Source organism: Notamacropus eugenii, chromosome 4 (assembly GCF_028372415.1).
Source record: "Notamacropus eugenii isolate mMacEug1 chromosome 4, mMacEug1.pri_v2, whole genome shotgun sequence".
NCBI lineage: Eukaryota > Metazoa > Chordata > Mammalia > Diprotodontia > Macropodidae > Notamacropus > Notamacropus eugenii.
This window is the reverse complement of record NC_092875.1, coordinates 407,197,108-407,208,594: the sequence shown is the minus strand read 5'-3', so window position 1 is coordinate 407,208,594 and position 11,487 is coordinate 407,197,108. Positions and strand designations below refer to the sequence as shown.

The 11,487-nt window shown below is 44.1% G+C and overlaps 1 protein-coding gene across 1 annotated transcript; it reads right to left on the bottom strand.

The window, feature by feature from the left end:
* Positions 1-2,742: 2,742 nt before the first annotated feature.
* On the bottom strand, positions 2,743-6,278 carry CCNO (cyclin O). Its single transcript, XM_072605627.1, has 3 exons — positions 5,732-6,278; positions 5,023-5,208; positions 2,743-3,615 (listed from the first exon to the last, which is right to left on the bottom strand). The coding sequence occupies exons 1-3, from the start codon at positions 6,173-6,175 to the stop codon at positions 3,061-3,063; spliced, it is 1,185 nt and encodes a 394-aa protein (XP_072461728.1). The 5' UTR covers positions 6,176-6,278; the 3' UTR covers positions 2,743-3,060.
* Positions 6,279-11,487: the final 5,209 nt, after the last annotated feature.

Sequence of the window (11,487 nt, the reverse complement as noted above, 5' to 3'; positions counted from 1 at the left end):
CAACACCTTTCCCAGAAAAGCTCCTGGTTTCTGAGAAGAATCATAGGACCGTAGATTTAGGGCTGGAAGAGACCTTGAAAGCCATCAAGTTCAACCACCTCCCATTTTACAGGTGAGGAAAGTGAGGCACAAAGAGAAACCAAGTTTTTCTATGTCTGTGCTTTAACTTTAGAGACAGCGAGGACAGACTTTGAGTGCAGTGGTTTTCTTTATGAGTGTGCATATCCCCAAATGCAACAGAATTACCACATTGAGCACTTTTTGAATGGTAAACCTTTGGAAAATTGTCAGGTTAAGAGCAGCCCACTACCAGAAGTTATCATGTTTCTTGATTGTCTTCCTATATTCAAAATAGCCTAACACAACTTGGGATACAAACTTCTTACTGTGTCCTGACTCCCCTGTAAAAGAGATCAAGCATGTATTTGCAAATCTTAAAATGCTGTGTTAAGCTGTTGCACTGTTACACCTATTGCTTAATGGGTTCTCAATAAATACTTTGGCCTATACCTACCACAGAAGAGTACATTTTAATTTATGATTTATGTTATCCAGAGATACAGATACGTAGTGGTAGCACTGAGCTTGGAGTGGGGAAGACCTGAGTTCAAATGCCGCCTGTTGACGCTTACTACCTTTCTGAGTTAACCTCAGCATTAAGACAACCTCCTAGGATTTTTTCTTTCAAGAATGTCATAGACTTGCTTGCTGGCCCAGCTTGTGAATTAACAGGTCCTTTCCTATCATAATCATTTATTTAATGCCTAGTATACGCCAAGTACTGTGCTAAGTGCTTTACAGATATTATCTCTTTTGATTTTCACGACAAACCTGGGAAGTAAGAGGTAATTATGTGCGTGTATTGTGTGAGTGCAGATAGAATGTATTGCCTTCAATCATTATTAATTGGACTAGTTCATGATCTGTAGCATACCATAAAGTTTTTATTTTTCTTATGATGTCGGTTCTAAGAACAATTCAACTTTTTTGCACCTAGTTTTTTCCATATATAAAGTAGTTTGTAAGTCTTAAAGCTCTGAAAAATGTCATTTTGTAGATGAAAAGTTTGATTTTCAGACTCTGCTAGAAATATTGTTATTATTCTACAAACAAATATTCAAGTTCTAAAATCCACCAGTGTCTAGGCATGAGGGAAGGGAATCTTGGCATCCAGAATCAGAGGAAAGTGGCTCAAACACGTGGAAGATGTTTGCTGGGAACTGGGGGGGAGGGGAATTTGGAAAGGGGGATGAACGGTTGCAAGAGTAGAGACCCTTCTGTAAGGTCTAGTTTCTCAAGGCTTTTCCTGTGGGTATCCCTCTTCAAAGCAGGGCAATGAAACAACAGGTTTCCATTTACTTCCACACCATTTTTTGCATATTTTCTCAGAAGTGGCCGGGTCTTGGCTGCTTGTCCCTTCATCAGCTGAATCTGTTGCAATGGAAAAAATAATGGATTTGGAGTCAAAGGAACCGAGATCGAATCCTACTTTCAATTGTACTACCTACGTGAACTGCTCTGGGCCTCATTTTCGCCCTATTTAAAAGGAGAGGGTTGAACTGGACTCTAACATTCCTTTCAAGTTAAATCTTTGCTACCATTTTTAGCAGGGATCAGCCAGAGAATCCTGGCTTCACTACTCTCAAGGTAACCCGGGGAACGTGGCACCCGCCGGGCTCCCCAGAAGTTTCTCTCCACTAACACCACCCATCCTGATTCTCCCCTGACTCTTATCCCCTGGATCCCAGGACCTCTTTCTTTCATCCTCTAGGGCTCCCAGTGTCTGACTCTTTACACAAGTTCTAAGATGCTGCAGATCAGACATTAACAAGTGATTTTTTAATCCTATCAGACCAGGACTGTCCTTCTGCCCCGAGGCTCCCTGGCTCCTCCCCTTATGTGTTTCTGGGGAAAAGGTGGTGGGGAGGAGTGGGGCTCAAAGGAGTGTTTGCAGATGGCGCTCATCCCCGACCCCGTTCTAGTATAGGAAACAATGTACAAAAAGCAGATTTTGTTTTCAGAGATTGTTCCAGTCTTAGATAGACTTTAGAACAAACAAAACCTGGACATAAAACCCCAAGGAAACATTTTAAAACGGTGGGGCTACTTTGAGTGGGGCGTGGCGTTTTTATTTGGTTCTCTGCTGGGGGGAGGGACTCGGAAGTTCCCCAGCGCCTAGTCTAGGAGCCAGAGAGATTTGACTGTCCCTCCCCCTCATCGTCGCCGCCAATACATTTTCTAGTAAGGGTTTATTTGTCTAGATCGCGTTTGGGGCTTTTTCTCGTGGCTTCGGGCTTCCCTCTCTGGACCCTCGAGCCAAAAGCTTTCTCCAGGCGCTGGCCCCTTTCTCTTCCTAGTCTCTTAAATGCTCTTTCCTCATTTCAACGTCAACTCTTTGAGGAAAGGGACTTTCCTCTCACCTGTACTAGTGTCCCTTTTATATTTCTACAGAATATTCATATTTGTAGAATTATATAACTACTTAATATGTATATATATATATATAAGCTTTATTTTACATTTATAAGCTCTATATATGTCTGCAAATCGTCGTTTCACAGCCCATTCATGTCGCTCGCCTCCGAGAAAACTTCTGCTAGGAACAAGACCGGGGAGCCTGAACAATTCTCCCCTCAAATGTTTCATTTCGTTCCCATCCCTTCACCCCAACCCCATCCCTCCACTGCGGACGCAAATCCCCAGGAAATACCACGCAGACAAACCTCAGCCGGGGACAACCGGTTCGCCAGGGATTAGACCTTTATTGGGCTGGGGGACTGTTTATTTTCCTAGTGGTTCTTAATCGTCCAGTGGGTAAAATAAACAAGGTGACATGACTGTCTTACATCAGTCTGCCAGTGCAAATGAACACGTGCAGGATGGCACGGGTCTGTTGTATGTAAGGTCCTGCTTCATTAATCATCCAAATACGAGGTAGGAACCAAATCACCCAAAACCCCTAAGTCGGGGTCTCCTACCACCCTTAAGCCAATACTGCTCTTTTATGAGGTATAAAAATAGTATTAATAAAAACAAAGTCATACTGTTGATGCATTATGCCTAGCACTCGCTATCGCTCTCTTTGCTGGAGGAAGGGGACTGGCCGGACACAGCAGGTGGGCTCTCTATCTTTAACTCTGACCCAGATGATTTGCATTTCTCCGAGAGGGGAGAGGGCAAAATACTGGGTAAAGCGTCTCTATTCAAAGACACCAGTAGCTGCAGCTTCCCCAGGCAGTCCTGCAACTCCGCTTCCGGGTAATTGCTTATATGCAGGTCCAGAGGTTTTCGATGTTTGAGCATTCGGTCTGCCAGCCCCAGGCAGCAGATGGCCAGGAGGGAAGGGGTGTACCTGGTGAAGGCATAATCCGCCAGGCTTAGCTGCGCCACCCCCTTGGCCAAGGTGTGGGTATCGGCAGCATCACTGAGGTCTGCCTCCCGGGAAGCCACCCGAAAGTGGGTAAAGTGCTCCAGAAAGAAGGCGATGGTGGGCGCCTCGAGACTAAAGTGTAGCTTGTACAGCACGATACACTCGAGGTTACAGAGCTGCTGGCGGGTGAAGGCGCCGCCGCACAGAGACAGCAGCTGCTTCACCCGAGGCGGGTGCACCTCTATCTGCACAAAACACGAACAACACGCAGAGGTAAGGGAAGTAATCTGACTCCAAGGATCTCCATCTCTGTAGGGGAGAAGGATGTATTGCAGCCCTTCTATGACAAGACCTTCTTGATAAGGAGCAGTATCCCGCAATCCCACTCTCTCCCTGTGATAGACTTGATTGTTTGTCTTGGGGTGACAGTCATACCAAAGCCTTGGTGCTGTCATTACAGACTCTTTATTTGGGATTTTTTTTGGCGTAGAGACTGGAGCAGTTTGTCTTCTCCTATTCTTTTTACAGGGGAGGAAACTGAGGCACACAGGGTTAAGTGACTTGCCCAGGTCACACAGCTAAGAAGTGTCTGAGGGTCAGTATTTGAACTCAGGGTTGTCCTGACTCTAGGTCCTGACACTCTGTCTACTGTGCCACCTAGCGAGAATTGTAAAGAATCTAACAGGTCACCTAATTTTATCAATCAGTCCACTCACACTCCTTAAATTCCAGCTAAGTGCGGGCATGGCGATGGGGAAACGAATTACTAAAGTGAGAAAGTCCCTGCCTTCCAGACGTTTAACTGCGGTTAAAGTCTAACTAGTTTCCCCCATCTAATCTGATTTTCTGCAGAGGAGGAAGCTGAGAACTGCGAGATAAAGCTGGCGGCACCCCAGGCGTGGATGTGGATCTGACAAAAGTTCAGCACCTAAATGCACCGCAAGGCCCAGGAGCTGAGCTTGGGAGGGAAACGGGAAGAGAAACTGTCATCCCTCCACTCTTTCCCTTCTACTCTTTGCCCCTTTCAAACTTAAGGCTCAAAATAATGGACACTGCATTGGGCTCGGACTCAGAAGTCCACAGTTTTAGTATCGCCTCCCCACCCCTCACTAGCTGAGTGTGTGTGTGACTTCGAACAAATCACTTGACCGTTTCTTTGCCTCAGTTTCCTCATCTCTAAAATGACCTCAACAAGACTGTTGCGAGGAATGTACCGTATGCCTGTAAGTACTATATAAACTCGAGTTATTATTACGAAAGTTGCGGTCTTCCCTCACTTAATGTACTGTTTCTCCAACTGGACAGTCTTGCCCCTATATAACTACGTTGGCCGATGGGCGAAAGAACCTGCAGAGACAAAAGATTAGCGGGGAGTAGGGGTGGGGAATCTAACCTCTTTCCTTTTGGGGGGAAGAGAGAGTAGGAAAGCTGCATAATTGAGGAATAAGAGACTGAAAGATGGGGGAGGTGACTGAAAAAAAACGCCCTATCGTATTAAAGCAATTACTTAGTCTTAAACAGGGCTAGGATTCAGAGAAGTGATTCCCAATCTTACGTGCACTGGGACATTAGAAGTTCTGGCTTGGACAGAGATGGGTTAGCAGAGATCCGGAGCCTTCTCCAGGAGCTCAGCAGGGTATGTAGGTAGGTACCTGCTTGCAAGCGATGAGCAGTGAGGTGACCCCCAGCAGCTGGAAGCAGTCGGCAGCCACCGGGGTGGTGGAGAGGAAGCGGTCCAGGATGTTCACCGCCAAGCACAGCGACTCGAAGGTGAAGCCGAATTGCCGGTGCACGGGGATCAACCAGCTGAGCAGTTTACAACGGGATTCTGCTGTCACCTGTTAGGAAGCAGACCACGGAGGTGGCAAATGGCTCAAAGAGCCAGGAGTACAGTTTCTGGGAGAGGGTAAGAGCTACCTTCTCCTTCCGCAGGAGGGGACTAGGTAAAGCCCAGTAAGTTTCCAGGGTCCAGTAATGCCCGCTAAATCACAATTCTAAATGGGCGTCCCAGAGACAGAGCTATGCGGAGGGAAGAAAGAAATGAAGAATGGTGGTGAAAGAAGATGCAGAACCTCGTCACGCCACATCTACCTCCTCTGCTAGGGAAATCCCTTCACAGTTGGGAGCACAGACGAGAGGGGAACCTGGGTGGGGAGTTCTGGGAGAAATGAGACGTGGATGGGCTAAAGCGGGGCGGCGAGGAATGCAGCTGCGGGATCGATGTAAACAGAGGAGCCTAAAAGAGGAGCGGAGACTGACTGCCCAGGAGAAGAGGGGAGAAGAGGAGAGGGGAGACCGCATGACCGGAGGGGAGGGAGCGAGCACCGCTGCGGCGCTGGGGGCTAAGGGAGGACGCCTCACTTGCGGCTGCAGCGCCAGGAACTCGCGCGGTTGGAACTGGCCCTCCAGCCCCTTGCGGAAGGTGTAGCAGCTCTGCCCATAGTCTCGGAAGATCTGAAGGTCCAGCGGGTTGCTCAGAAGTCCCGAGTAGGCAGGCTGGCGGCAGCTCGGGTCCGGACGGGCCGGGCTGTGGGTATCATTCGAACAGGAGCCGCAGCTGGAGCCGGAGTCGGAGCCGGAGCCAGAGCTGGAGGAGGGCGATTCAAACAGATCGCACACGGCCGAGTCTCCAGAAAGCGGACGCGGGAGCCCGCGGAGCTGCAGGGGAGGCTGTTTCTGGCATCGTGGACTCCGACGCTTCTTCACCGGGGCGCGAGGGTTTTCGCTGCTGACTGGACCCTCGCACCGATCCACGGGGCTGTCAGGACTCGAGGGGGTCGGGAAGCTGAGCAACACGGGGACCATAGTGCCACCTGCTGCGCAGCCGCCGCTGCCACCGCTCGGGTACTCAGCCGGAGCAAGGGTCGCGCGCGCGTGTGGCAAAGGCTCTCCCGGCCGCCTGCGCAGGACTAAGTACCCTTCCTGCCCCTTCCTTCGGCCCGCCCCCACCTCCTGCCCCTCCCCGCTCTGGGGCCGAGCCTGTAGCGTGGCGCGAGGGACGCGTTTTCCCGGTTAAAGAACCGCTCCCAGGTCTGAGCAGTTGGCAGCAGCGCAAACACCGCCACTGAGCCCCGGGAAGGGAAAGCTGCTGGGGGCAGGGCTTGGGAGTATCCAGGAGTTACCTCAGTAACCCGAGGGTCCTGGGGTGCGGATACCCAACATGGAAGTTCTGGGTCGCAACCTGGCCTGCAAGGAGAGGGCCAAAGTCTGGAGAGCCCTCAGTTTGGGGTGTGAAACGTAAGAGAACCCAGGTTGACTTCGGTTATGCGATGTGACTCGCTCACCCAGAGCATCTATTTAGACAGGCGAGAATCTCCTAACTTAGCGTCTTCTACTTTAGGATTATTATTAAATGTTGTAATATTCCAGCTGGGGCTCCAGTTGGTAGCCGCTCCTTTGAGTTTTTTTCATCCTAAGTGACCTTACTAGATATAATTTAATAAAGCTCTTCATAGCCTGGTCCCTTTTTCTCCTGTATTTACTCGCCTCCACGAACTCTACAATCCAGCCATACTGGCCTAGTGTATCCAAGATGCTCCATATCCTGTCTCTATACTTCTGCACTGATCATTCCCTCCCTCTGCCGCCCATTCCCACCCCGTGCTTGCCCTCCTCCTTTTGCCTCAAATTTCTGGCTGCAGAGGAAACACTCCCAGTTCCTTCAATTGATCTTTCTGTTACATTGATTCAAAGACCTTCACCTCCTTAGTTGCCAGGGAGACCAGAGTCCCAAGTTCTGGCTGAGACACAAACTAGCTGGGTGACTTTGGAGCAAGTCACAACTTCTCTGTGTGTTAGATAACTCTCGTAAGATCCTAAGTAGCAGAAGGGATGCTGAGTCACGTTTGTAGAGGAAGTTCACTTAAGAGTTCCCAATACTATTGAAATCACAGGCTTAATCCCTTCCAGCTGTGTCATCAGTAAATTTAATATGTAAACAACCTTTATTCAAATCATGGATAAAAATATAAAAATAGCACGAGGCCACAGCACAGAACCCCAAGGTACTCCACTGGAGACCTGCTACACTGATATTTAGTAACTACTCTTTGGATCCAACCAGCCAACAGATGGTAATCCAACTGATTGGACTATTATGTAATTCATATCTTGACATTTTCTCCACATGTATGAAAGAGTATATCCAAATCTTTGCTAAAATAGAAGTAAATTGTATCCTCAGTATTCCCTTCAATAATTCAGACAACTCTTCAAGACCCCATTTGGGGTTTTCTTAACAAAGATACTGGAGTGGTTTGCCATTTTCTCCTCCCTGTCGTTTCACATATGAGAAAACTGAGTCAAACAGAGTTAAGTGACTTGCTCAAGGACACACAGCTAGGAAGCATCTGAGGTCAGATTTGAACTCAGAAAGGTGAGACTTCTTGATCCAGACCCAATGTGGTATCCACTGTAACATTATTTGGAATTCCCCTCTTTTGCTACTTGGGTAATCTCGTCAGAAAAGGAAATGAGGCTAATCTGGCATAATCTGTTCTTGATTAAACATTGGCTCTTTGTGATCTCTGATTCACTTTCTGATATTTGTCAGCTATTTCTTATTCCTTTTCCAGGAATGAAAGTCAAGCTCATTTGCCTATATTTTTTACACGCTGCCTTCTTGCCTTAAAAAAAAAAAAAAAAGGTTCAGGACAGCTGACCTCAGATTTCATGATACCTCTTTCATTAATCTTTGAAATATCCCAACAATGGCTCAGCAAACATGTCTGCAGGTCCCTTTACTATCTCAAGGTGTGGTTTATCTGGGCTAACTGACTTGAATTCATCAAGGGCAGAAACATGCTCTCTTACTATCTCCTTAAATATCTTAAGTATCAATTCCCTGTTAGACATTTTTGTTCACTAAATTCAAGCTCCTTGAAGGCGGAGACTGTCTTTTGCTTCTTTTTTTGTCCCCAGTGTTTAGCAGAGTGCTTAACACATAGTAGGCAGTTAATAAATGTAGATTGATTGAGTAATTCTGTCATGTTCCAGTGTAAAGCTCATTCCTATATAGAGAAAACAGAAACAAATAAAAACCGAACAGCTTTGTCTTCTCTCTCCTTCTATTTATCAAAGTCCAATCCATGCCAAGCAAAGATCATATCTCTTCTTTGATCCTCCTTTCTCTCCCAATGTAGCTTTTTAAAATCTCAAATAGCACTTTTTGTTGTCCTTTGCTTGACAGCCTTAGCTCATTCAGAGCTTTAATAATAATTGTCAACATTTATATATCACTTACTATGTACTAGATACTTTAGAGGGCAGCTAGTTGGTGCAGTGGATAGAGTACCAGTACAGGAGTCAGGAGGACCTGTGTTCAAATCTCACCTCAGACACCTGACACTCACTAGCTGTGTGACCTTGGGCAAGTCACTTAACCCCAATGGCCTCATCCTGGGTCATCTCCAGTCATCTTGATAAATATCTGGTCAGTGGATTCAGGTGGCTCTGGAGGATAAGTGAGGCTGGTGACCTGCACAGCCCTCCCTTACTCAAAACAAAGTCAAGTGCAAGTCATGTCATCATTTCTCTGATGGCATGGTCTTCTTCGCCAATGAAGGATGAACACACACACTAGATGCTTTATAATTATTTCATTTTAACCTCAAACAAACCCTGGGAGGTGGGTGCTATTATTATCCCCATTTTGCAGATAAGGAAACTGAAGTTAAATGACTTGCTCAGGGTCACCCAGCTAGTAAAAGTGTCTGAGGCTGGATTTGTACTCAGATCTTTCTGACTCCAGGCCCAGCACTTCATCCACTGAACAACCTAAATTCAATGCTCCTGACTGTATTTGTACAGGACCATGTCACACTCATATTCATTCTTTGCTACCAGGCCTTTCTTCCACTTTTTGTACATTTCTTTTAAAAATCTAACATAGTTTCTCCACTTGATAAATAGTCAAAGGATATGAACAAGTAGTTTTCAAAGGAAGAAATTCAATATTTTAAAAGCCCCAAACTTTGCAAATTGAAGCAACTCTAAGGTTTCTAAGCCATATTTGGTAAAGTTGACCCCCTAAAATATGACAAATATTGGTAGGGCTTCTGGAAAACATAAAAGCTAGTGCATTGTTGGTGGCACTGTGAATTTGTCCAGTCATTCTGGAAAGCATTTTGCAAATGTACCCCCAAAATTTATTACACTGAGCATACTTTTTGACATAATACCAGGTTTATACCCTAGAGAAATCAAAGAAAGAGGGAAAAGGTCCACGTGTACAAAAACATTAATAAGGGGTCTCTTGTAGTAGCAAAAGACTGGAAATTAAGAGCTATCTATCAATTGGGAAATGGATGAAGAAAGTAGGATACGTGGATATAATGAAATATTATGGTGCTATAAAAAGATGGTTCCAGAAAAACATGGGAAGACTTATATGAGCTAATGCAGAGTAAAGTGAGCAGAACCAAGAGAACAATTTGTACAATAACGACACTGAAAAGAAAAATGACTTTGAAAGACTGAAGAACTTGGACAAAGAGGTGATAAACTCAGTATTCCAAAAGAGATCTGGTTTTTGTATATGGCAAATGTGTGGTTTTATTTTGCTTAACTATGCATATTTGTTACAAAGGCTTTTCTTTTTTTCATGTTAGGGTGAGAAGAAGAGAGGAGAAAATGCTTGTTAGTTGAAAAGTAAAATAAAAATTTATCACCATTCCCTACATACATATATATATAATATATATACACACATATATACATGTCATCATCCATACATATATATAACACATGCATACACACACACACATACATGTAGTCTTCCCATCCTACCCTTTTGAGTTTAAATTTCTTTTAATTAGATATGCAAAACAACCAGCAAAAACATTTTTACCAGTCCTTGTTTGAGTCCTCCATCTCTGACCAGGAGTCTGTCAACCTAATTTGAAAAGTCATGATCTAGAAATCCAAATTCTTTGTTCAAATATCTTCTTTGCCAGAAGTTCATTTACTAAATTATTCTCCCCCTCCAAAAAAAAATTAGGTCATATGTGTAGTGGTGTTTTAAAAACTCATTTATACTTAAACTCATGGGACCAGAGGTTTAAAGGATAGCTGGAAGGGATCTGACATCATTTTGTCCATCTTACCCCTCCTCTATTTTACAGATGAAGAAACAGAGGCACAAAAGTGTTAAGTGGCATATCCATAGTTATACAGATAAGGTGTCAGAGCCAGGACTAGAACTTGGGTCATTTGACTCCACATCCAAAATACTTTTTCTTCCATCCTGAAAGGAATAAAAATTCCATGGTCCAGCTTCTCTGTAGAGTATGTATGTTGTACAGTCTGTCTGTGTGTTTATCCTTCATTTTTGAAGAAGACTATGACATCAGAGAAATGATGACATGACTTGCACTTGACTTTGTTTTGCTGTGTAAGGACACCAACCTCACTTTCTGTATGTTGAAAAAAAAATTGCTTAACAAATTACATGTTCAGCACTGTCAGGAACTTACAATATCTATAGTGTTTTCACCTGTCTTTCCAATATTGAAAGAATGAATATTCAGTGCAACAGTAAGGCTATAGCTAATAACTACCAATATTAGCACAGCTAACATATATAGACTAAGTGTCATGGCTTCCAAATATTTTTTTAAAGTTAAATGAATTACAAAGAGAAATAGATGGTAAAACTATAATAATGGGAGACCTCAATATATCTCTATCAGCCCTAGATAAATCTAACCAAAAAATAAAGAAGAAAGAAGTTAATTAATAAATAAACAAAATTTTAGAAAAATTAGGCATGATAGACATCTGGAAATTTTTGAATGAAAATAGAAATTATACTTATTAAATTATAATTATTATATTATTCAATAATTATTATTAAATTATACTTATACTGAAAATAGATTATACTTATTTCTTAGTTATGCATGGCACCTTTTCAGGTATGTCTTAGGACATAAAAAACTCCTAAATGCAAAAGTACCCCAGAATTATTACAAACATTCTTTACTGATAATGCAATAGAATTATATTAAATAAAAGATTAAATGAGATATTTATTTAAAAAATAAAATGTGCACTGTGCAAATGTGCACTCTGCAAATGCGCACTCTGCAAATGCGCACTCTGCAAATGCAAGAATAAAG

Coding starts and splice junctions, on each gene's coding strand:
- CCNO (XM_072605627.1), bottom strand. CDS start 6,175: ATGGTCCCCGTGTTGCTCAGCTTCCCGACCCCCTCGAGTCCTGACAGC. Junction 5,209..5,731: donor TCCTGGCGCTGCAGCCGCAA/GTGAGGCGTCCT, acceptor GCTTCCTAACAG/GTGACAGCAGAATCCCGTTG. Junction 3,616..5,022: donor TGCTCATCGCTTGCAAGCAG/GTACCTACCTAC, acceptor TGTTTTGTGCAG/ATAGAGGTGCACCCGCCTCG.